This window comes from Aulonocara sp. 'chitande type north' Nkhata Bay, linkage group LG18, assembly GCF_057382095.1.
Source record: "Aulonocara sp. 'chitande type north' Nkhata Bay isolate Kocher_YH1m ecotype deep benthic linkage group LG18, A_spYH_male_GT1.1, whole genome shotgun sequence".
In the NCBI taxonomy this organism is placed as follows: Eukaryota; Metazoa; Chordata; class Actinopteri; order Cichliformes; family Cichlidae; genus Aulonocara; species Aulonocara sp. 'chitande type north' Nkhata Bay.
This window is the reverse complement of record NC_141361.1, coordinates 16,247,001-16,272,993: the sequence shown is the minus strand read 5'-3', so window position 1 is coordinate 16,272,993 and position 25,993 is coordinate 16,247,001. Positions and strand designations below refer to the sequence as shown.

Genomic DNA, 25,993 nt, shown 5'->3' with positions numbered 1-25,993 from the left:
GTATGAATAAAATTAGAAATGCACAAAGAAGGATAAAAAAAAAGTTTTCACCCTGCAGGAGTGTGAAGGCTGCAAAAACAATACAGCAGGTAGAAAAAGTTTATTGAAGATGTTACGAACATCTCGGAGTTTATGTAATTTTAGCACGCACTATCAGAGAAGTGGAGGCTTCAGCAGTCAGGAAAAAGAAAAAAAAAAAACACATGTATTCCCGACAGCTCATTGGTCCAAATTTTCCCTGTGCTGCCACAATACTGCGCACACGTGACCTCGCTGTTTTCACCCAGTTTAACGCGTGTACTTAAAAAGACGGGCACCACCGTTCGCCAACACAAGCACGACCATCCCATCAGCACTCATGCCCGCGAGGTGAGACCGCTGCTGAGGGTGGGACTCGGACACCTGGAAGTGGACCATGGCGGCTGCCACGAGCAGCAACACATCCACAGCCACGCTTCAGATAAAGCACTCCAGTCTCGAGCATACGCGGAAACGCATCGACCCGAGGAGGAGGCAAGCGGCGCTGTCCTTTCTCAGCAACATTTCTCTGGATGGACGGCCCGTGCAGGACGATGCGGGTAGTCAGAGCGAAGGGGAAACCCCGCTGGAAGCTCGGACTAGACAGAGCCTGGTTTCTACGGAGCCCTCGGCGTACGGAGCCGCTGCTGCGGCGGCGGCCGCGGCGGCTGCAGCGGCGGCGGCCACCACCACAGCCACCCAGGCGCTCGCTTTAGCAAACCAGGCTCTCCACGCCAGCAGCAGGGCCAGTTTTGGGACGGGTCCCACTGCTCCCCCCGTCGGTACAGACGCGGAGGGCGACGCTTTTGTGCCCTCGACGTTCAGCTCGCCTTTCTCCGCGGTCCCACCCTCGACTAGAGGGAGGCTGCAGACGTACACTCAGGGAATCCTACCTGCGACCTACTCCAGGCAAGTCTCCCAGAACTACTGCCCGGAGGGCGGACAGATAGAGCAGCAGAGGTCAAGGTAACTGTGTACACAACGGTTTTACTTCACTGTCTGAGCGCACAACGACCAAAGTTCACTTCTGCACTGCAGGATCGCCATAGACTGCTCATTAAACTGCACACGAAGTGCATCTCGCAGGCAAACCTTTCTTTTTCACTTCTAAAATCTCGCCAGCAGAATAGAATAGCCCTTTATTGGCATTGTACTTGTACAACGAGATTGTGGGTGCTCTACAGCAACTGTGCAGGAATGAAATATTAATAGTAGGCAGCAGGAATATATACACAATCAAGAGACTTATATATATACAAAATAAGAGAAAGGCACACATTAGAGAACAAGTTGCAAAGTGTTTGCACACTCACTGTATGTTGCATATCTGTTAGTATTTCTAAAGCACCATGGCACTTTCCAAAATCAGTTTTATTGGGTATGTTGTGTTCCAGCAAGTTCTTAAGGAAATGTTAAGGATGATTAGCTTTCCAGACTTTCCTACATCAGTTGTTATTTATTATGTTATGATTTAGAAATGGGGTGTCAAACATAAGCCCCAGGGGCCATATTCAACCAGGCAAGGACTCCAATTCGGTGTTGTAAATGACTTGTTGGCCCATGATCTTTGAAACATTTGTCAAACTTATCTCTCGTCAATGACATTGAGCAATTTTAGGCCAGAAAGAACATTTCTGTTAGGGGGTTGAAGCTGCTGTCACTTTCTTGCAAAGTGACTTTTATACATCCTTTTATTTATGAATGGAAAACAATCAACGACACTAAGAATGTCTTTTTCAAAAGAGATGCAGTAGAAGTTGCAACAAATATCATGTAACAGTTATATAAAGATATTTTAAGCCATCAAAAAGCACTGGATTCATCGTAAGGTACAACACAGGTTATGTTCAATAACGCAGAGTCATAAAGATGCTTGCAAAACAGGTCAATTCTTTATCTCATATATAACCCCTTCAGAAATCCTGTTGACTGCAGACTGCTTATCAATAATAAACAGAGGTGTTAGACATAAGAACACACAGAAACACTGGAAATCACTTTTTGGGGCACCAGCCCCACTGCATGGGTCTTGAAAATATGAAGGAGATTATTTTTCTTAAGTTAAGCGTCCCTGATTTAGTAGTTTCTCATTGTTGTGTGACAAAAACGGAGGGGCGTCCAAATAAATGGACTCTTGGCAATTTTCTTGCAGGTTTCTTATGATCAGCTGTTTTCAAAAGATACTTGCACTTCTGAGAAATCAGTCTTTCCAACACAGCATGAGGAAAAAGTTCAGCTGTATGCTTTACTCCATGCAGGTGCCTGCAGGCTTATGACTCACTGATATGCACAGGGGATGGGGGGCAGATAGGTTTGATCACAAGTCCAGCAAACCATGGAGCTGTGCACCCTCGTTTCCCCCCGAGGAGAAAATCCAGCATCTTATTCAGTCTCTGTTTGTCTTTCTTACATAAACGTTCTTCGGCTCTTTGTCAAATTGTCCTCAGCTTATTTTTAGTGAGTGTCTTGACAAAACTTGGCACACACCTGCTGTCTACTTCATTTCTGTGTGACGCAAACATCCTGTAACTCTGCACTGCTGTCCAGCTCCACATGCAACAGGGGCTTGTTGTTTCACACAAGTGTCTTTTTATTTGCCTTCTTTGTCTACTTTATTTTCACACAAGGGGGAGAGTTTGGAGGTCTCCACCTCGAAGAGGGACGACTGTCAGTGCGGATCATCTTGTGGTTCTCTCACTGTCAGAACCTGCCGTCAGATCTTCTCTGTTCAGAGCCCCCTCGTCTTTTATCCAAATCCTCGCCTCCTGCTGAAGGGCGTGCCAGACTTCTCAGGAAGTTCTGCTTCACAGGGAAACGCTCATGAGCCTAGTTACTGCACTGAAATTGATTTGTCAAATCAACTTGTTTGGAATGTCTTATTCTCTACTTTTCTTTTTTGCTATATATTTAAATATTGGGGGGGGAAAAATGCATGACTGACATCATTACATCACTAACACATTTTAACTTGTTTAGCTTACAAGAGGCAGCATTATTGAACCAAACAACATATCTACTAATAAGAGTTGCTGTAATAATAAAAAAGAAGTGGTATTGGTTCATATGTTGTGCAGTATTCACTAGTATGAAAACTAACCTGTAGAACATGCAGATCTCTGTTAAGTTGATCAGGGTGTCATCACATAGTTTGTCCAGCAGAGGGCTTCAGCTCCTGTTTACTCTATGGTGTCTGTAGCACAGGTAGCAGAGTAGCATCAGAGCTCATCAATCAGTAGAAAGGGGAATCATCCCATATTTCACTCTCAACACGATATTGTTGCGAGCTAGCTGATTTAATATATTGCAGGAGATTAGCCCTCTTCTTAAAGTATAGTAGCATCACCAGAGTATTTACACACTATGCATAATAGCACCATACTATGCTGTATTGTTGCCCCATCCCTAGTAGTGAAGCAGCGTCTTCACAGTAAGCTGCAGATTGATTTGTGACATTCATTGCTGATATCATATTTTTATTTTTTTCACCTTTAAAACATTGGTATCCAGTATTGGTCAGGCTGCAGATCATTAGAAGCCAAACTTTTCAAATGTTAATCATTACACATCTTAAAGATTACGATAAGCTTTTGCTTTGAAATGCTGGTTTTAAATACTTGGAAGTCAGCTTGTACAAACCTGCCAGCTTTTCATATTTTGTGCTAATAAGCTCAGCACCTGAGAAATACTGAGTTCCAGCCACAGTGTTGCACATGTTGGATCCAGTTTCTGCTTTGCCATGTGATGTACCAGCGACCGGTTTGTGTTTTTTACCCCGCCTCTGCTGGGAGAGACTCCATCCCCCAAAGATCCTCAGCTGAATAAGCGGTTAAGAAAATGGATTTGATGCTTCTTATTCTGCTTTGCAAATACAGTCAGAATTTGTTAAAGCCTGACTTTACCCCCTGTTTTTGATATCCGCTCGAAGGACGCCCACATAAAATGAATTCTGATGTCGAGAAATATGCAACCTGCTGATTGAGCGCGGCCATATTCTACCAGCGTGCGGACAGACGAGCGCTCTGCACAGTGCCTGGTCTGTTTTCTGAGGGCAGCTGGTGGAAACGTGTACAGAGGTCCCTCGCCGGGAGAGGCAGGATGCCCGGGCTTTCTGAGGAGCAGCTCTGGCTCTCAGCTCTGTATTTTCTGTCCTCCACTTCCTCTCCCAGGGGAATCGGAGACACACTCTCCCCTCAGACTTTTTGGCCTTCAATCCTGCTTTCGTTGAGGAAGCCGAAGAGCCTCTGATGTGCCGCCAAAATAGACTTTCTGAGCCCAAAGCTGCTTCAGACAATATCCTCATCAGAATCTAATGCGTGGAAACGATAGCTAATTTCATATTCCACTCCTCAGCGTTCATCCATCAAGAATCAGCCAAGAGCTGTGCTTTAAATATATAATAGTGAGTACCATCTGGTGCTGTCTGCCTGAGGTGTAGAGCAATGTTCATTATATTGTTTCCCCTGTAAAACACAGGCAGGTTGAGTCTTATCACGTCCTGCGTGGGTTATATTCCCATCACTATTAGATTACCCAGAAACACGTACTTTAAAGTATTTTAACAGGCCTTTTTGCATGTGGAAGCAAAACTGTGGCTGGAAAACAAGCAGCACAAGCCACCGTAATGGCTCTCTGGAGTCTTGTGTGTTCGGGTCACATACTTCTGGTTATGGGGCCGATTGCTGTTCGCTGAGGTCATGGTTGGCATAATCTCAGGATTATATAAGAATGCCTCATTTTCCTTCCCTGAATCTTTCGGCGTCTGAGTCGTGGATAAAAGGAAAGCTAAGAAAAGCCCCCAAAATTAACCAGGATCAGCCTGTGTGTGAAACGTGTTTTGAAAGTTATTTTGATGTAATTATTGTATTATTATTATTATTATTTTTTCTCTTGTTTCCTTTTTGCCCGTTCATTCCTCGCGTTTGTTGCTACATCCCGTTTGTACTCATTATACTTTTGAACCTTTCCGGACCAGACGGGCTGAACTCCCCAGAGTGCTATATTTTTTTTTTTTTTTTTTTATCACAGTAATCACATTTCCCTTTTTCCTGACTATATTTGTGTGAATAAGCCCACAACATTACATGTATTTTTCACTCAGCGACTCTGCAGGAAAATGGAAGACTGTGTCCTGTGGCAAGCTGCCAACAGGTCGTACGCGTGAAACCGTTTAATCTCCACATCTAAACAGTCAACTTGAGTTTTACGGCTTCATTGCTTAGCAGGATTGTCAATAGCATTCAAAAACATTTCTTTTTTATATTGCAGGAGCATGGTGTGCATTTGTAGTGAAAATAATTTTACACTGTGTCTGACTTCATTCAAGAAAAGGTGTTTAAATAAAATCACTTCCCAGGCAACAGTGGCAGGAGTTTCTTTCAGAGACTCTGCTGTTGATTTACACGGACGCTTGTCTGACCCTTCTCACTGGGCCTAGTTAATGCCAGACTGGATGGAAACGGATTGCTCTAACCCTCCCTAGCAGGGTCTGAAGTGAATGAGTGGCCTGTCCCGTGTTATTGTTTCCAGGATTTGCACCAGCTTGGAAAACATCTTTTGCATTAAAAGCACGTGCTGCTGCTGATGTTCATGTAGAGACATTATTTCTCATTTAGCACACTCTTTGCAGAGTTTTAAGGGGGGTGGGGGGGGTTCTTCCTGTTATAGTCCTACATGCATATGGAGCGGTTGGTAACTTGATTGATAGAATTTGGAAAGAAATGTAGCTCAGAAACTTTCAAGATAATGAAATGAAGCAGGTAACTTGCAGAGTTGTGGGCTTCTAATGCAATTCATTCACTGCAGCACCACACGGTCATAAAGAGAGACTGCCAAGAATGTAAGTTTGAAAGCTTGCCTGATTTATCTAACAAAGAAACCAACTCTATCCGTCCCAGTATTAAATTAGCTTTAGCTCCAATATACAGGGAGCGCAGAATTATTAGGCAAGTTGTATTTTTGAGGAATAATTTTATTATTGAACAACAACCATGTTCTCAATGAACCCAAAAAACTCATTAATATCAAAGCTGAATGTTTTTGGAAGTAGTTTTTAGTTTGTTTTTAGTTTTAGCTATTTTAGGGGGATATCTGTGTGTGCAGGTGACTATTACTGTGCAGAATTATTAGGCAACTTAACAAAATACAATTATATACCCATTTCAATGATTTATTTTTACCAGTGAAACCAATATAACATCTCCACATTCACAAATATACATCTCTGACATTCAAAAACAAAACAAAAACAAATCAGCGACCAATATAGCCACCTTTCTTTGCAAGGACACTCAAAAGCCTGCCATCCATGGATTCTGTCAGTGTTTTGATCTGTTCACCATCAACATTGCGTGCAGCAGCAACCACAGCCTCCCAGACACTGTTCAGAGAGGTGTACTGTTTCCCCTCCTTGTAAATCTCACATTTGATGATGGACCACAGATTCTCAATGGGGTTCAGATCAGGTGAACAAGGAGGCCATGTCATTAGTTTTTCTTCTTTTATACCCTTTCTTGCCAGCCACGCTGTGGAGTACTTGGACGCGTGTGATGGAGCATTGTCCTGCATGAAAATCATGTTTTTCTTGAAGGATGCAGACTTCTTCCTGTACCACTGCTTGAAGAAGGTGTCTTCCAGAAACTGGCAGTAGGACTGGGAGTTGAGCTTGACTCCATCCTCAACCCGAAAAGGCCCCACAAGCTCATCTTTGATGATACCAGCCCAAACCAGTACTCCACCTCCACCTTGCTGGCGTCTGAGTCGGACTGGAGCTCTCTGCCCTTTACCAATCCAGCCACGGGCCCATCCATCTGGCCCATCAAGACTCACTCTCATTTCATCAGTCCATAAAACCTTAGAAAAACCAGTCTTGAGATATTTCTTGGCCCAGTCTTGACGTTTCAGCTTGTGTGTCTTGTTCAGTGGTGGTCGTCTTTCAGCCTTTCTTACCTTGGCCATGTCTCTGAGTATTGCACACCTTGTGCTTTTGGGCACTCCAGTGATGTTGCAGCTCTGAAATATGGCCAAACTGGTGGCAAGTGGCATCTTGGCAGCTGCACGCTTGACTTTTCTCAGTTCATGGGCAGTTATGTTGCGCCTTGGTTTTTCCACACGCTTCTTGCGACCCTGTTGACTATTTTGAATGAAACGCTTGATTGTTCGATGATCACGCTTCAGAAGCTTTGCAATTTTGAGACTGCTGCATCCCTCTGCAAGATATCTCACTATTTTTGACTTTTCTGAGCCTGTCAAGTCCTTCTTTTGACCCATTTTGCCAAAGGAAAGGACGTTGCCTAATAATTATGCACACCTGATATAGGGTGTTGATGTCATTAGACCACACCCCTTCTCATTACAGAGATGCACATCACCTAATATGCTTAATTGGTAGTAGGCTTTCGAGCCTATACAGCTTGGAGTAAGACAACATGCATGAAGAGGATGATGTGGACAAAATACTCATTTGCCTAATAATTCTGCACTCCCTGTAATAGTGTCTTGGTGGAATGTGGATTCTATCTCCTCTCTTTACATCCATGTGGAAGAACAGTTACAGTAAAGAATAACTTTTTCAGTGGATTCATTAGCATGTGAGTAATACATGCAGATAAACTTGAAAAGCAAGTAAAACCTGTTTAAAGATTCATTTTGTGACTTTTTAAAATTTTTTCCTTCATGCGGGCTGTTAAAAACAACATGGAAATACCCTTAACATGGGTCTTATTGCTGGAAAACACTGGCGTATTTACACAACCAGGATACACTAGTAGTAGTGGAGGGCTTTTGGAGTCTGGTGTGCGTTTTCTGAGTTGCTAAAATGCTGCAGCTGCAAACAAAGAGGATAAAAGTGGTGAGCAAACCAAAATGGTAATTTGTCAGCCATAATGTCAAAACAAGGAGCTGGAAAAGCTTAAAGTGCTCTGCAACGCTGAAGAGGACTGTACTGTTAATTGACAATTCTCCATATAAAACGATCAACCTGTTTTGAATCTAAGAGCCTCATGCAGCATAAAGTAGTTTAATGAATGAAGCGATGTTCAGTAGAGAAGCCTTTACTTTCCTCCGTATCTGCACTCATAGATCCCAAATCACCCAGCCAGTCCATCCCTCAGGGTTATCACTGAAGGAGGATGATGTAAGACTGGCCATAAATCACATGACACCACTTGTCTGACCCTCACGGAGAGGTCAGGCCAAACCCTTTTATTATGGCCCTTTGAACTCACGCAAGCAGGAGACAGAGTTTGTGTCAGCTGCCCACAGGTCTGATCATTCTTATCATTTAGACTCCGATTTTACTGCTCATGTCTTTTATGAAGGCTTGATGTTTTCCCCTTCAGTTTATGATCATTAGGCCCATTATATTGAGTGCAGAAGGTTAGTCAGTACAAAGGCCTTAAGCTTTTTTTGTCTGCTCCAGTGGCCTGGCTTCTCATGTAAACACTCAGCTCACCCAGTCTCCTCTAGTATACACTGTTCACTCAGCCTGTGTTGGATCCTCGAGGACGGAGCTATTTTTTGTTCATTTGTCTGCACGCTCTGTCACTTATTAACCAGCCGCTTTACTTTACACTCTACCGTCTCTCCCTTTGGTCAGCTGAAACGCTCCGGCGGGTGTGAAGTGTGTCCGGTTGGACGTCTTCGGTTTGTCTTGATGCTGCAGCATCTTGCAGCGCTATAGCACGTCTTGATTTATGAGGAGAATTGGATGCTGCACAATTACAGGCTTTTTCCTGGCTCAGAATGGGCATTTGGGGGGAGCGTGCCTATGCACATAACCATTATCTGTCCTTGTACAGTAAAGTCAAAGTGTGTGCAACCTCTGTTTGACAGAAATGTTTGCATTTTTATGCTAATTCAGATAGTTTGCTCAAGCGATCCAAACCCCAATTAACACAGACTGCTTGCAAATTTCTCTCTGCAGGAAAAAGTCCTGCGTTGTATACAGTAGTAAGTATATTTACCCTCTGGCACTGTTACAGATTTGTCTTCTACGTCATGACAGATAACCCGCTGGGGAAATGTGTGAGCTTTTTCTTATCTGACCTCTAATACGTTAATTTCCACTCCTTTAAATGTAGACACTTTTTCTTTTTTTTTTTTGAAGGACGTGTTGTTATTGTGGTGCTAAACGTGCAATTATAACCTAATTTTGGCACGGCTCAGACCTTCTTAGCTGTCACATGTGGGTTTGTTCTGAAACTGGCAGCTGATCATATAAAAGCGATCCAGCAGAATTAGACTGTTGAGTCGAGCAACTTAAGTGTGAAATAAAGGCCATCTGTGACCAAATGTGTTACACAAAGTGCTCGCAGAGCCAGCTCGTTATCCTCTCAGCAGCTCTGATCCTGGAAAATTCACTGTGATCCACGCAAGACTGAGTGGGGGGGGGGGGGGGCGATCATTGACCACACAGGGGCACAGTGGCGTTCGCTGATGACAGTTATAAGTCAACCATCCAAAACCGGTGTTTGCAAATTAATCTCAGAATTTATAGAAACTTAAAATTAAAGTTAAAATTGGAAACCACAGTTTAACCTTTGTTCCAGGCCACTGCTGACCACACGTATTGTTTTTAAACCTGGGTGTTAAACATTCAACCTTTTTGAGTACAGACTAAAAATATAACATTGACCCAGTGGAAAGAATTATTCAAAAGGTAGTTCCTCTTAAAGCTGACTGTTGAACTTGTGAAGTGTTGGTGTGATGTTGATATTTCTTCATATCCCGTAACATGTAACTTCCCCTCTATGTGCCCCCCCAGACGAAGGCTCATCTCTCAGCGCTCGTCGCTTGAAACTCTAGAGGACATTGAAGAAAATGCTCCTCTGCGCAGGTAAACGCTTTACATGTTCACACTGCTACTACAGTCATGTGGAAAGGGGGGAAAAACACCTTCTTTCATTAAGCTTTTACATATTTGGACGTGTTTAAAAACAAAATCGTCACACATTCATTTAATGAAGACATATTCAACATGCAGAAGCATAGTGTGAAAAACTACGTGCACAGCTGCATCAGGTAGAAACGTTAGCAGCAATATCTTGATGTAATATTTTTCTGTATGACTTCATCAGTCTCTTCAAAATTTTAGAGGAAGTTTAGTCGATTTCATTCATTCATTTATGCACAGGTCCCTCCACAGCGTTTTAATCAGGTTGAGGTCTGGTCTCTGACTGGGCCGTTGCAACACCTTGATTCCTTTTTTTTTTTTTTTTTTTTTTTTACCTCAGTGGTTGAAAGTTACCCAGATCCTCTGATTGCAAAAACCACTCAAATCATCACCCCTCTGCCAAACATCTCAGCTTTGGTCTCGTCTGTCCAAAGGCTTTGCAAGAAGACATTGATTTAACACACACCCCAATGCCCCAGACATGCAAACTGCCAAAATGACTGCCTTTATAGAGGCATTTACTCATGATTAATAAAACAAATGTATTTGATTAACACAACCTGGATGCTTCTTTCTCTCTTAATTCTTATGGCACTTAGCTTTTCCCACACTGCTTCTGCATATTAGTTTTTCTTAACTAAACAAGGACTATGTGTTTTCTGAGGCTGTATGTAGCTTATTTTAAGGTCTGGTATGTAGAGGTGGGCAGATCAATTCAAATATTGATTAGTATCAGTATGCTGGTATTGGATTGATAATGGCACGATAAGATCGATACTTTGTTTCTATCCTCTGAGTTCAGAATGTAGCTCACTGAATTTAGTTAAATAATTTGCTTTTTTGGAAACGGACACTTTTACATCCCTGGTCTCCAAAAACCTCGCTTCAAATACACGAAAAGCTGAAGTTAAAAAAAAAAAAAAAAAAAAAAAAGTAAAAATCACAGAGATTTAGCCGTCCATTAAAATATGTTCACAATTTGCAAATTGATGGTGATCATCTCAGCAACCATGACACACTGCTATCGCCTACATAAGGTGCTTTTGTAGGTCAAAAGTATCTATGTCAGTGTTGGTATCGACATTACTGGCTCTGTATTTACCTTGTTTGATACAAACATTTTTGCAGTATTGCACAGTATTACTTAGGGCTGTTCGATATAACGATATATATCGGATGACGATATAAAAACATTTATCGTTTCATTTACGCTATTGTTTGTTTCGTGGTGTCGCAAAATAAACTGTTTACGGCAATATTTTTTTCACCGTTTTGATGGTCACTGTAGTGGCTATGTTAATTTCTTAAAGTGCTCTCTTTCTCTTATATTTAATATAACCACACTACAGACGGACAAGCGCCTGTTTTTATGCGTTGTCGTTAGCAACAACGACGGTAAAACCATGGTGTCTGCTTATTTATGTTCCACATAAACCTTTCACAATAAAGCTCAATATCCTGTTGAGACTTTTCAAAATAAACTGAATCACATGACAGAGCAGATTATTTACTGATGAGAAGTAAAAAAGATCCGCCAGGTGCTAAAAAAATAAACCTTAGACTCAAACGTTAGAACAGGCTTTCCCCCGCAGCACGCCGCGTAATAAATGCTCACAAAGAAAATGGCGGCCTTTACAACTTATGTCTAAAAATGTATAGTTTCATACATCGGTTAAAACACTCGACTCCAGCTACATGATGCGCAGCTGGAAACACTTCCCACAAGTCGAGATTCACAGAATTTACAGAAAATGTTACATTTTTGTGATTTATATCGTTATCGGACGATAGAATTCTTATATCGGGATATGAGATTTTGGTCATATCGCACAGCCCTAGTATTACTGGTAAGGATTATATGATTTTATTTTTAAAAAAAAAATGTATAATGTACCAATATGTAAAACCTTAAAGCTAAAAAAAGGTTTGCTTTCTTTTTACCATTCCTGTGTATTTCTGTGTCTCAACATGAGTCACTTAGCACAGTGTCGTGCGCCCCACTTGGGGGGAACTGTCTGTTTCTAAGTTTTTTGTTTGTTTTACATTTCAGATGCCGAACCCTATCGGGTTCACCCCGACCAAAGAGCTTCAAGAAGGTTCACTTCGTAAAGAACATGAGGCAACACGATATGCGCAATGGAAGGTATGAAGCCAAACATCGCCTCCCCGCAGTCGATACAAGTCCTCACTGAATAATGGCCCCAGTCAATGAACTGCAGTATGGATGTTTCTCACATTACAAGCCACATCGCAGACAAGCAGGCCAGGCCCCGGCCACAGTTTCAGCTTATAGATAGATGCAACTGCCAATCCTGCACGTGCAGAAGAATCTGATGAATTTTGATGTTAATCTTTATTTGATCACTGTCACAAATTCTGTAATCACGCCACAAATCACTCGCTACTAAATTATAAGATGACTGTGCTGTAGCATGAATGCAGCACGCAAATCTTTAAATGCAAACAAATTTTGGCAGGAATGTTCTGATGTTGAAGTTGAGGTCAACGTATCTAGGGAGCGTGTCTGTGTAATACTGACGGGGTGACTCTTATTATCACTGCCACTTCGTTTGGATTTAGACGAGAGTTCAGTTAGCTTTTATTTATCGGTGATTTGCGTGGCACAATCGTGCTCTGGTGATTTTCAATTGTCTCAAAGTGTAGCTCTATGAGTTAGTCTTCACTTATTTTATCCAACATTTGGATAACATTGCAGTGTACCACCTCTGAAATTATTATCCAGTTTTCAGCTGATGTTGAAAGACTCAGCTTTTTGAGACCCTCGTGTGGAGTTTGTTTGCTGATGCTGATTTGTAGTAATAAGGTTCACCACGTGTCTGCGAGCCCGAGTTAGGAAGCTGGAATTATGAGGTTGTTGTAGTTAAAGTCAGAGCCGTTCTGCTCGCTGTGCTGTTGACCTCAGGTCATCGGGAAATGGGCTCTGATTGGATGCCTTAGTTATTAAAAATAAGGTCTTGTAACAAACGCATCACTGTTACACACAAACTGAGTGTATGTGCCAAACTGCAAGAAACTCAGAATAACACACCAAGAATGTTCAGTTCATTCTGTTACTGCAAACTATTACCAAGTGTAACCTGTGCATCTTGTCCGATAGATGTTGATTAGCTTGTTTGCCATTTTTGTTTTTGTAGGATAGTCCTTATCAGTGGCAGAAGATCCTTCTATAGTGTATTTTCTGTCCTGCCCTATCGAGATTGTAGCCAAGCGGGGTATGTATCCTACGGCATGCCGAACGTCGTAACGTCCTCCAACCTGTGCTTCCTCTTTCCCTTTGTTTTCCTCATCCCTCTTGTTTTGGTGGATGCATTTTTATCTTAATAGGTTAATAAAAATGTTTTTTTTTAAAAAGTAATCTAACAAGGACTTTAAGACTTAGATTGTCGCCTAATGCTTGTTGCTTGTGATACTTTTCCCGTGGTGGCTCTTGGGCACTCATCCTTCTTTGTTCAAGTCAACCCATTCTTGTCTGTTGCAGCTGTTGCTGGCTTCGCTATTCAGCATTTAATATGAACCTTACCTGGTTATTAGAAATAGACGTTTTCGGTGTGTAGTCAACTGATTTTAATTCTCCACTGTGCTGACAGACTAGGATTTCTATTGTCTGCACACTTATAACATGTTATTAACCACTTCTTTTTTAACTGCCAGGGTTTACATGTCTTAGCGGCGTAGATCTTATCTATAGATAATTTTTCCTGCTTTTCTTTTAAAGCAACATGAGCCCTGTGTTGGGGAGTTTAGCTGTTGTATGGCCTTACTTCTGACGCCCCCCCCCCCCCACCCCCCCCCACAAAAAAGGTGTGTTTTGGAGGAAGTGAAAGAGAAAGGGCGACAGATAAACACCAGAGGAAACAATGCACAGAAAGAAAAGCAACACACCACGGCTTAGTGAAGAGCGGGGAATTTCCTAAGCCAGCCAATCAGTGCAAGGTCAAGGGTTAATAAACCTCCCGGGGCTCTCCGATAAGCATGTTTCACTGCTCCTTCACGCTAATCGCCCATTTCCAGCTCGACTTTGGCTGGGACAGCCAAAACTCAAAAATATTTTATTAGACAACTTGTTACTTAAATTATTTATTTATTTTCAGAGTACATTCAGCAGACTGGTATGCCTTGCATCTTGAGTAATTTTGCAAATTTTCAATACAGAAGTTAAATACATGGTTAAATCTGCAGCTCAAAGTCCAGCTCGGACTTTCGTAAACTAAGAAGGTGGAATGCAGCAGGCTTCAGGCGGTTAAACCTCAGGCTGTGGGTCATCACTGTCTTTTCATGGGCTAATTCTTTGAGTTCAAACACTCCCGTGTAGACTTTGCATGTTTCCTCTTTAGCAGCGCTGGATTCCGATGTTTCTCTGGCACGTTAAGGAACACTTCTGGCATCGGAGTGGAAAAAATTACATGGATCGAATGCGGGATGAATTTCCTCACAGGGATATTTGAAGTTAAAAAAAAAAGACTTTGGAATATAATTGGAAGCAGTCACCCTCGACTGTTCGTGTGAACTATGAAGTATTTGTAATGGGGTCAAAGTTGTTTAAGCTGTGGTTAATTTTACTTTCTTGACGCTGAATTTCGAAGCATGCGTGACGAACACTTTGCAAGAATTTCACCAATACTAACATACAGATGTTTGGTGCCAGTGATTCCTATTCGTGCATGCTGCTGAGCAGCTTTTCCTGTCATTTCCTTTCATTTCTCTGTATTCTCAACCAAATGAAGCAAAACCTTTTTATTTTCTGGATAGCTTCATAGAAAAGCGCTCTCCCTAGAAAGCTTCCCATCTCTTCTTTTCCCCCCTTTCTTCTTTGATTTTCACTGTTCTGTAAGAGGTCCACTGCCTGGGGATCTCCGTGTCTACGATGCATCTGTCATCATCGTGTCCTGCCGTGCCCGTCTGCCAGATAACGCTGTTTTCATGAAAGCCGATTGGCCCCACATGTCAACAAAACACTGGCATAGTCATGTGAGGAACCGCCGTGTCGTTAACGCTTTGTGTATGAACGACATTTTAAAGAGAATGCAAGACAAAGGAAAGGAAAGATAAGGGGGCCGCAGAAAAACAAGACTGTGTAGAGCCTGTACTTTCTGCCGCCGCTGTGAAATGTTGCAACAGTACAAATATTGAGATAAGGCTAAAGTTAATGTAACACAAACACAGGTGGAAATTTATCTGTCAGCAAACAGGCCACATTTTAATAGCTGTGGACTTTATTTCAACCCAAGGAAAAATGGGAGAACATGAATATCAGCTCCTGCTTAGAGCATTTTAATTTTCTACCAACCTTTTAATCACAAATCGCTGGAAAGACTTAGCCTTCAGCTTACCATCAGTGTTATCGGTAATTCTTTGTGGCAGACTGCAGGCATGTAATCTTCTCTGTCACTGTACACAATTTAAATTAGCTTTTACTGACAGCGACCTAAAAATATCGCATCAAGTTAAATCTTAGCAGTAAACAGTGTTTACTTTAATTATGGTATATTTGATTTGGGCCATGTGTCGGTCAAGCTCCACCGACACACTTCCCTCTTTGGCCATCTGTTTTCTGCTTCAGGAGAGCTTTTGACCTACAAATCTCCCACAGCAGTATGGCATTTCAGGCAGCAGCTGAGTTTGAAGAGGCTTGCCTGCTAGAACGAAACCGTACTCTACTCCGTCCTGCCTCCCAAGTGCGCACTTTATTACTGATTGCCCCGAGATGCACCCAAAGACACGAGCGGTTACAGAAACTAGGCCAGCTGATGAGCTCAGATCGATGCAGGACCCAAATCTGTGAAATGGAGAGTGTGTAAGTGAAGAGGTGAGCTAGAACAGGCCTCTGAAAGATTGCTAAGGAAAAGGAGTTTAAAGAAGCTGCAGGAAAACTTTGTATCAGGAAAGATGTGTTTTTAAAAAAAAAAAGTCTTGTTCTCGTTAGGGATGCAAAGCTGGAAGGAGGGCGTCAGCGGCATCCTTCAGGAGGCGCCAGGGAGATGGTGATTGGGCTGGAGGGAGTGGAGTTGGGAGCAGATGGAAAGGTGAGAAACCAGCAAATATGTGTATGTGTGGTGGATCAATATAGATTGGTGTGTTTACTGGGACACTTCACTGGATACTTGATACAGAAGTCTTAAACCACCACTCATTTCTTTATATCTTGTTTCCAAAAGTCAGACTTTGGTATAACTTTTAAAGCTTTTTTTTTTTTTAAAGTTTGTCTTTGATAAAAAGGCACCTAACTCGAGGGTGTCATCGACAAATACCCAACAACTTTGCAAAGTATCTTTAGGAACTTTGTTACAAGTGCCTTACTTTTTACAAAACATATAAATTGTTCTCACTTCGTTATTTGAATCTACAAGAAAGCCAAAGATAACACAGCATAAAACAGGATTTTTACACCAACAAGGGGATTTCAAAAGAGCTATTAGCCAGAAACTCAAAGACAGGTGGAAAATAAAAGAAGTGGCTGACCTAAAACAAGGACAATATCTGAAAAGCATGGCCTGAAGAAATGAGTAAAAATGCAGTCTAGAGCTACATCTGTCCTTTCAGTTGATCCATATACTATTTGCTAAAATTGTGTCAGTGTTTGCATCAAGCCATTTTTAGGGAAAGGAAACTGGGAGAAAGGGGCAAAATGCACAAGAACTGGACTGAAGGTCATCTGCAACAGGTCTTATGGAGTTATTAATCCATTTTTTTAAAATTAATTTTTTTGTTTAAATCGTCATCTTTATGTACAAAGGTCAGGACCGAGGTATAACAGTGAGTGTCTACAGCTGTCTGTAAAATATGGTGGAGGCTCTGTCATGGTTTGAGTCTGCATTTCAGCCAGTGGTGTTTGAGATCTTATCAAAACTGATGGAATTATGAATGCATGAAGTGCAGTCAGATTTTGGTCGTGGCCTCTCCAGAGCCAGAACGTCAACATTTTTGAATCAGTGTGTGATCGTCTCAACAGAGATTGTTAGCCAACATCCAAAGAAGAGCTTTGAATGTCCTTATAGAGGTCTGGAGAACTGTACATATGTTTTAGCAAAGATTTCTCATTTTTCCAGAAAATTATAAAGAAATGAGGGACTTGTGCACATTATTGCACATACAGAAAGGCCAAAAATGGTTAAGGTTGGCTAAAAATGGCACATTAGCATCGTAATAGTTCAGAAGTGTTGTACTGTTGATGGACGTTAGCTAGCAAACTAGCTTGCTAGTTGCTACAGAAGGTAGAATTTTATAAAAGTTTCTTCTCGCACAAATTACTTCCATTTAAATATTAATGTTGGTTATAAACATTGTTTAGTTTTCATAAATGAGGAAAATGAAGTGAAAGGCTTTTATTTTTTAGTGCTTAGCGAGATGATTTTTTTTTTTTTTTTTTTTCAGAACCCTGTGCAATGAGCCTTTTTTAAAAAATTTTTTTTTTGGCACTATTTTGCTGTCAGGGGAGTCCAAACGCCCCATGTGCAATTAAGCACATTAATAACAACTGCATTCCTTTTAGCCAAGTCAGTTCCAGTCTCTTGTTATTGTGTGTGATGTCTCATGGGTACGTTATACTGGGACACTGTTAGTGCTAATACTTATTTGTGGTCCTCTTGTGCTGGAAAACGGATCTGATAACATTAATAGGTTGAACGGGTTTAACATCAGAGCGAGCAAGTCTTTTTTTTTTTTTGGCTCTACTGAATAGACATAATAATTTGTATCTGTGTTTGCAGACTGTGTCGTACACCCAGTTCCTGTATCCCACTTATGTGCTGGGTGGCCGAAGAAACACAATCGACTCCACCTCGTCCTTCTCTCAGTCTCGCAACGCAAGCCACCGCAGCCTCAGCTTGGCCCGAGCCAACAGCAACCAGAGCAGCTTAGACACAGGTTGGTTTGCAGGCTTTACCTTTTCATCGTTTACTACAGTTGGGTCCACGTGTTTGGACAATGAGGGCTTGTTGTTTTTGTTTTTTTTTTTGTTGGGGTTTTTTTTTGGCAATTTTGTCTCTGTACACCACATCAGTTTATTTTAAATCAAGATGTGATTGAAGTACAAACATTAAGCTTTAATTCATAGGGTATAACAAAAGCCTTGCACATCTTTCAGAGGCACAAAATTAATTGGACAGCTCACTGATGAGCATTTCTAGGCCAGGTGAGACCCTGTTATTCACGACAAACTGATTAGATAAAACGTCTGGAGCTGAGAGGCCGTAATTAGGCTAAAAAAATCTGTCTCATTCTTAAAAAGAAGCATTTCACCATCCAGATCAGCAACAGCTATTGGTTACACATAAAAACAGGAAGGACAAGTTAGACTTTGTCAGAGAGCATCTAAACAAACTTAAAAGAGCCCGTACAATCCAAAAGAAAAATCTTGAAAGCAAGATTTCCTCATATCAGAATAGTGTACAAAATAATAATGATAATAATAATAATTATATTCAAATAAAGTGAAAAGAAACAGTCTGTGATTCAACCACATTACCTGCTAAATGTGCTACAGGAGGTGTTGTGTTGTGGGCTTGTATGGTTGCCAGTGCAACTGGGCCACTAGTGTTTGTTTATGATGTGAGCGCTGATAGCAGGCTGGACTGTGACGTGGCCAGGGCTATGCTCTCTGCTCAGATTCAGCCAAACGCCGCAGAACTGATGAGACGACGCTTCTCGGTACAAGTGGATAAGGATCAGTCAGTCACCTGATTGTTTGAGCCTCTGAACATGGGGGACTACAAATAAAAATGGCTGTTAATTCCTAAACATTTATAACTTTATTTTATTTGCTTTGTTTATATGTAGAAAAACAATGAGTTGGAGCAAATCTGCCTCTTCTAATAATTTAAGTTACTTTAATTTAAGTAATTTCTTCACTTTGTATGGCAACTATTTCTCCCAGTCTGGTATTCTTCTTCCATTTTCAGTCTGTATTTGAGTCTTTCAACCATAATCGCCCGTTGTCTATAGCTCGGTGTAATTCCTAAACATTTAATGCCAAATATTTTGGGTAAAGTTGTCGAATTAAAGCTCAAAGTCCACATGTCAGTCACACCATGATTATTTGATCTTAAAATGCTCTGTGTTGGTGTACAAATAGAAGAACGGTCTCACTGTCCGAGCACTTTTGGCCCTAACTGTATATTTTTATTGAAAAAGGAAATGCATGAAATTCTAAATCTGACTCAACCTTCGTTGTCTGCGTGGAAATGGCAGGGAATGATTTCGGGGACTTTCGCGAGTACGACCCTAATCTGCTGGATGACCCACAATGGCCTTGTGGTAAACACAAGAGAGTCCTCATCTTCCCCTCCTACATGGTGAGAAAATACTAATCTAATACGTCACAATCACAACAGCAGCAGCAACTGCTGCCTCGTAGCCTCTTGAGAGCAGAAAGGAATGGTGGTTTTTATCCGCAGCTTCATTTGCTTTGAGATGTTTTGTTGAAATGTTCTGAAATATCTCACTGGTATTTTTTATTTAATTTTTTTTTTTTTATCATGCTGGGCTTCTGTGCTCAGTTTTCCCACCACAACAGAGAACAATAAAACCAGAAATATTTGTCTAAGGGTTCCTTCACCAAAAATAAAAAATCCTCAGTTTTATCTGCTTATTTAGTCTTTATCAGCAAGGTCACTGGATGAGACGCTCTCCCACCGCTTTGGGCCTGAAACGATGCAGATACTTTATCTCTGTGTAGTTGGCAGTAGCTATTAAAGAGCTACTGTGGCTCTCCCTCAACACTAATCATTCTTTTTACTTTTCCGGAAAAGCGCGGATGTTTTACTTTGGTTTGAAAAGCGAGGGAAAAAACAAAACGGCCCGATTCCCTCCTCATTCTTTCCAGGGTTCAGTTTTCGCTGTGGAGACTGGCAGAATGCACAACGAGTACTGACATAGTTGAAATGTTAGTCAAGGCCAGGGTTTTTTTTGTCCTCTCTTCCTCCAATTACTCTTGACAACAATAGCTATTGTGTTTACTACCGCAATGGAAGCAGTGAATTCTCAGCACTTCAGGAATTGGACACAGGCTGCTTGGGAGACCTGACTCTCAAGCTTTCAGGTTCAAACAGGGGATAAAATTATCTGTGCATATTGAAAGTCTTCTTTGTATTTCTGGCGACGTTGCATAGTAAATGGGTTGCACCCAAGGAAGGTTCCCTATTTGGTCCTATCAGCTCTCAAACTACAAATTCACCATCCCAGAGCAACAAAAGCAATTTTTTTTATGGACCTTTAATCCTGGGATTAATAGACAGGCCTCGACGGGGATCTAACTCCTAGCCCAAACTCACACCCACACATTAAGCTCTCCCAGTGTGACTCAGTGCTTGTTATGGTATGCTTTGAGTATGATGTGGCTAAGGATTGTTTAACAGACATTAGAAAGGCAAGTTAAAAAAAATAAATCTATAAACCATATAAAACTGAAAACTAAGATTAAAATAATGCTAAAATAAGATGGAAAGATACAGAGAAACTGAAAATCCTGCTTTTAGCAGCAGAACCATCTGTGTGGGATTGACTGCTAAATAGTTTGTGGCCGTCATGATGAATTAAAATTTGGCCAAAGGCATCAGTTTATCTTGTTACTGTCTTTTAATGCTACTTTTTGTGACACGGAGCAATTTAAAAAAAATTTACAGTCTTGGTTTTAAAAAACAACAACAAACAAACCCAAAAACAAACAAACCACACACTCTTTCATCATTTCTATGGTTTTATGTGTCAGGACATAATAAAAAAATTAATCTGGTCTCTACTAGGTTCCAAAATCATTTCATATGCAACCTCAGAAGAACAACATATTATATAATGTCATTATTTATTTAACGAAGGCAAAGTCAAAATGCAGAAGCAGTGTGTGAAAAATTAAATACACCCTCACTGCTTCCATAGGAATTAAGAGGGAAAGTAGCAGCCAGGTGGTGAACAAGTTTAGCTTGTTTAGAAGACTTACCAGTCATGCCAGGAGAAAATGGACGAGACATAATTGGAAATTTTTGTGGTTGTTTTATTTGTTTTACCGTGGTGCTGTGCATTGTGGCCACACACTTACTGCCAACTGTCAGGCACGGTGGTGGCGCGGTGATGATTTGGGCTGTAGGACAAATTGGGTCATGCAACAGGACAGTGATGCCAAGCACAGCAGCAAACCTACAACAGCATGAGTGAAACAGAAAACAAAGTATTGCACCCACTCAAAGTCCAGACCTCAATCCATCTGAAATACTGCTGCAGGACCTTGAGAGAGCTGCGCATAAACGAAAGGCCACAATCCTCAATGAACTGCAGCAACCTCATAAAGACGAGTGGGCCAAAGGTCTTTCACAACTTTCCAGAGAAAGCAGTTACTTCAAGTTATTGCTGCTATGCAACTACAGCTTTACACACAGCTGCTCCTGCATTTAGTTTTTTATTTTTCTTCAAATAAATATTGACACAGTATAATGTATCATGTGTGAAGTGTTAGGATTAATTACTCGATTGAAAGTGTGGTCATTTTGACACCACCTCTGGTTTTCTTTTCCAGACTACGGTCATCGAATACGTGAAACCCTCTGACCTCAAAAAGGACATGAACGAAACCTTCAAGGAAAAATTCCCACACATAAAGCTGACACTCAGCAAAATAAGGAGGTAAAACAAACACCACACAGAATATATTCACCTTAACAGAAGCTCTTTTGTTTTCTTTACCAACTTCTTTCTCTTCATTTTTCCTTCCTTGTTCTTTTTTTTTTTTTTTTTTTTTTTAACTCTGTGCAGCTTGAAAAGGGAGATAAGAAAACTGGCTCAGGATGAGTGTGGCTTTGAGGAACCGACGGTGGCCATGGCTTTCGTCTACTTTGAAAAACTCGTTCTCCAAGGCAAACTAAACAAGCAGAACCGTAAACTCTGCGCTGGAGCTTGTGTCCTGCTGGCAGCCAAGATCGGGGGTGATCTGAAGAAACAGGAGGTCAAACTTCTTATAGATGTAAGCTTCCTCATGCACACATCCAACCCTTCCCCATCCAACCCCAATGTTTAATTACAGTACAAGAGATCAAAGGGTCAGTTCACTCTGATCAAAGGGAGAGGGCTTTCTTTCCAAATATTTGAGCATCATTTTTCACTGCTCTCAGTGACAGAGTCCACTGGGCTGGGTGTGGGTAGCTGATGAGGCAAAATCGACCCCTCAGGGTTCAAGTGTAACTTTAAACAGCCTACACAACATAACATAATGGAATAAAATCATCTGTAATAAGCCGTCTACAAGATAAAGTGTTTCAAAAACTTACTAATATTTAATTGACCTGAAAAAAAAAATAGTGAGAACAGGGCCTGAAGCTCGAATCTCTAAATAGGAGAGCTTTTTGTTTTTTTCCCCCCTACAGGGTAACACATTGCTAGTCTCTTCAATGCTTTAACAACAGCTTTATTTAACTGGGAATCCAAGGGAATTAGTGTTGAACCCTTAACCTCTGGTTGGGTGTGGTGAGATATGTGCTGAGTTGCACCTGGCAACCTGGTACCTGGATGCACACCCCACCCAGTTCCCCAGGGTCCTAAAGTCCACCCTCACATTACCACAGCGGCATAATAAAAGCAAACCTTTTAAATATTTTTAGTTTTCAATGTGTTTAATCTCCAAAAAGTGCAGTTTCAGGTTTTCAATTTCAAGTGAATAAAAGAAGTGCATCGTATGATTATGAGAGAAGGAAATATTTAATATATAAAGCCCTGTTAGAGTAGCAAATGCTCCACTTTTTGTGACCATTTGTTGGCTTCTTGCACACGGCAACTAAATATAAAGCCGTCACTTTTACACTTCTGAGCCAAGTGTGCTGTGAGCAGTGCAGGGCCAGGTGTTACGACATCCAGGGTTAAAAATAAATAAATCTAAATAAGAAGATTATGAGTCGAAGCATTTTTTTTTCCCTCTCACACGGACTTGCTTTATTTTTCTGCCAGAAACTGGAGGAAAGGTTCAGAGTGAACCGCAGAGAGCTGATAGCCTTCGAGTTCCCCGTGTTGGTGGCGCTGGAGTTTAATCTGCACCTGCCAGAGCACGAGATCATGCCTCACTACAGACGCCTCCTGCAGACCTCCTAGCATTAGTGATCCATCAGGAGGACGACCGCCAGGTTCTCCTTCTGATCTCCCAGCTTTCCACATTTACCACAGTATCCATCCTCTGTCTTCTCTCCTCGTCTCTGTTTGATCACTTCAAGGTACCTCTGGCTGTTGGCGAGCCATAGCCACTGATCACTACAGACAGCCCGCTCCTTCCCCTCGTTGGACCGACATCAGCCAAAGGGACACGTGTTTTTAAAAACTGTTTGACTTCTGCATTCGGCATCACTACATGGACTGAAAGAAAAGGGTTCAACCGTCTGGAAGCAAGCTGGTTTTTCTAGTTTGCATCTCTCACATCGCATCCTTCATCATTTTGTATTCTTAGTCCTCATGTTGACACGAGGCTCTTTTTAAAAAAACAACTGAATCTGATAGTGATCTTTGTCAGTTAAAACAATCCGTGATTGTAACAATTTGATCCTTTCTTTAATCTTTTTGTAAACTTTTTATGATTGGTTGCCTCATGAGCTGCATACAATTTAAACAGAAGCCTTTTAAGAGGCTGGTTTTGTGGCTGGACTGTTATTCCTCAGCGTGAATCATGTTTTCATTAAAAGTGCACTTTTTTTGAAGAAGACACTGGGGCAGGGTGACGGTTTTTCAGACTTTTAACAAGCTTGAGAACTAACCCTGAAGTAGCCCCTGCTGAAAAGTATGCGGTCTTCGTAAGCACCGTACAGAAGACATTGGAACGGACTGTTCAGTTTTTATTTTCTCTCTCTCTTATGGTTTATTCACAGTTTTCCAACCACAGTCTGCATGAAAAGTAGTGATTCTTTGTACGCAGGTACCTGCTGAGAAGTTTTGACTTCCTGTTTTTCACTGAAGTGTTCCATTCATTTTTCTACCACAGTCTTTTATCAGAGTTGAATTTTCTGTGCTCTATGTTAGAGTGTATCGCTAGCACGTTTACAGTGCTTTAACAGATGCTTGTTCTGAGGACACGCTATTGACCAGTGATCAGTATCAGCAGGATGCTCGGGTGCCGAGAGGACATGCCAGTAACTATAAGTGTGTTTGAGCCCCTACAGGCTGCAGAGATGCATCTCTTTAGCTGACCCTGACCTCTGACCTTTCTCTGATCTCTGCAGAGGGGAAAAATCCAGGCAAAATCTCACGTGGGATCTAGTCATAGATCAAACATTTACGTATACCTTGAATCATCATTTGATTTGAAATCCACAATGTTTTTTATTAAAAAACAAAAAGTACTGAACATCTCGACCGGCGCGACCACTTAAAGGTGATTCATTCCATTTTTCTGGCATGTCACTTTCACAACTTGATCTTTTGCTTCCTACCTTGCACTTGTCTCGCACACTACCAGTGTTCCACTGAATCAGAAGCTGAGGCGACAGAGAAAGATGGTATTTGATGCTACTCAGAGCATTATGAGCTGAAATGATCACGAGACGAAACCAAACCGCTTTTGATTGTCTTGATTCAAAGTTGGGTAAAAATGCTGAGCTTATGTTTGTTTGTAAGCCCAAAGATGTTGTTGTAAGATGCACACTAAATGGTGTGTGTGTGTGTGTGTGTGTGTGTGTGTGTGTGTGTGTGTGTGTGTGTGTGTGTGTGTGTGTGTGTGTGTGTGTGTGTGTGTGTGTATATAAATAAATTGCTTTGCTTGTTCAGTTGAAACAGAAAAAGACTGATGCATGCTTCTTTTTTTCTTTCTTGCTTTACCCAAATCTGCTGCGCATAAGTGATGGTGGCTAGATTTAGTGGAGTGTGTCTGCCTTTGTTTTCCAATAAGTTTCAAATTCTTTGGCTCCAGCGTCATCAAACTTAATATTGTTCCGATATGATAAGTTTTTTTATTACTAGTAAATGAGGGAATGAATATTTCCAGCTAAAAATATTAAATTGAACCATGCTAATCATTACACCTACTTAGCATGTTAGCATAGTGACCATAGTTGCAGCACCCCCTTAGACCTCATGTCTCCCCTCTCTTTCCATTTGCCCTGTTTTGTAACTACTGCTTTAATTTAAAAATAAATAAATCAACAAAAACAAAACATCGGGCCACCTTAGTTTTTTCTTATCAAGTGGGAACTGTCCTCTTCCTGACACGTCCAAAGTAAACAAGGCCTGCAGTCACGCCGGTCTCGTGCTGCCATCAAAACAAACAGGTCAGGCCTGAGTGTGGGCACATGTCCTACATGGCTTAGTCCCCTCCATTGAGGGCCTAATTCCCCCCTCACCACCTCATAAAGGGATCTATTGACAGCCCTTCCTGAGCCCTGCTCACACATAAGTGACCCTCGTTGTGAAAATATGTGTACCATCGTTTGGGGCAAGCTGCAGCCTATTGCCCTTCCCTTTAAAATAACAACATTTGGCTGAAATGGCATTTTGCCCCCTTTCCTGTCATGATACAGTGACTCAGGGCTTTTCCATCATGTACAGTTTGTAAACAAGGAAACGATGAAAGCTAAGGATTGAGGCAAATTACTGTTGAGCAGCGAGTTCGGTGGTCTCTTTGTTCACATCTGCTTCATCTTTCAGTAACCACTGTGCTATTTTTCTAATGCTGCTGCACGGTCAGGAGGGGAAAACTCTGCAGGCAGACTTAAAAATCTGATCCTCTCCTCATGTTTGACGAGGCTACCTAATCTCTTTTGTTCCACCCCAAGAGTCTATTTCAGGGACAACTGAGCCCACTGTAACAAAAAACCAGTGACGCAAAGCAGGTCATTAAACGCTTCTTCCACTTATTTATTGATGGACACACAGATCAACTTTTTAAGTAGGTTGAGTGGACGCTCCAGTGCGAGTTCAAGGATGAGGCTTTACGTTTGATCTTTGAAAGCAGATGCGATGGTGATAGATGACATTTCAGAATTTAAAATCTACCAGGATACACTTGTGTTAAAAACAGTCAGTATTAGCTAACAGATTATTTTGTAGAATAGTCCTGTTACCTAAGAAAAAAATAATATAGTTTCCAGCTGCTGATAATCCAGAGTC

General features: G+C 41.4%; 1 protein-coding gene across 3 annotated transcripts; it reads left to right on the top strand.

Moving 5' to 3' along the window:
- Positions 1–255: 255 nt before the first annotated feature.
- On the top strand, positions 256–24,619 carry cables1 (Cdk5 and Abl enzyme substrate 1). 3 transcript variants are annotated; one of them, XM_086273276.1, is made up of 10 exons: positions 256–927; positions 9,779–9,850; positions 11,958–12,050; positions 13,063–13,140; positions 15,852–15,951; positions 17,635–17,791; positions 19,115–19,218; positions 21,435–21,541; positions 21,671–21,878; positions 22,856–24,619. In XM_086273276.1, the coding sequence occupies exons 1-10, from the start codon at positions 416–418 to the stop codon at positions 22,994–22,996; spliced, it is 1,572 nt and encodes a 523-aa protein (XP_086129402.1). In that variant the 5' UTR covers positions 256–415; the 3' UTR covers positions 22,997–24,619. The 3 variants fall into 3 exon arrangements, with proteins under 3 accessions (XP_086129402.1, XP_086129401.1, XP_086129403.1); XM_086273275.1 differs by having other exon boundaries at positions 256–984; XM_086273277.1 differs by lacking the exon at positions 13,063–13,140 and having other exon boundaries at positions 256–984.
- The last annotated feature ends 1,374 nt before the right edge of the window (positions 24,620–25,993 follow it).

Excerpts from the sequence above, each read along its gene's own strand:
- cables1 (XM_086273275.1), top strand. The coding sequence starts at position 416 with ATGGCGGCTGCCACGAGCAGCAACACATCCACAGCCACGCTTCAGATA. Across the intron at positions 13,141-15,851 it reads CGAGATTGTAGCCAAGCGGG|GGATGCAAAGCTGGAAGGAG; the intron begins GTATGTATCCTA and ends TGTTCTCGTTAG. Across the intron at positions 21,879-22,855 it reads AGGTCAAACTTCTTATAGAT|AAACTGGAGGAAAGGTTCAG; the intron begins GTAAGCTTCCTC and ends TTTTTCTGCCAG.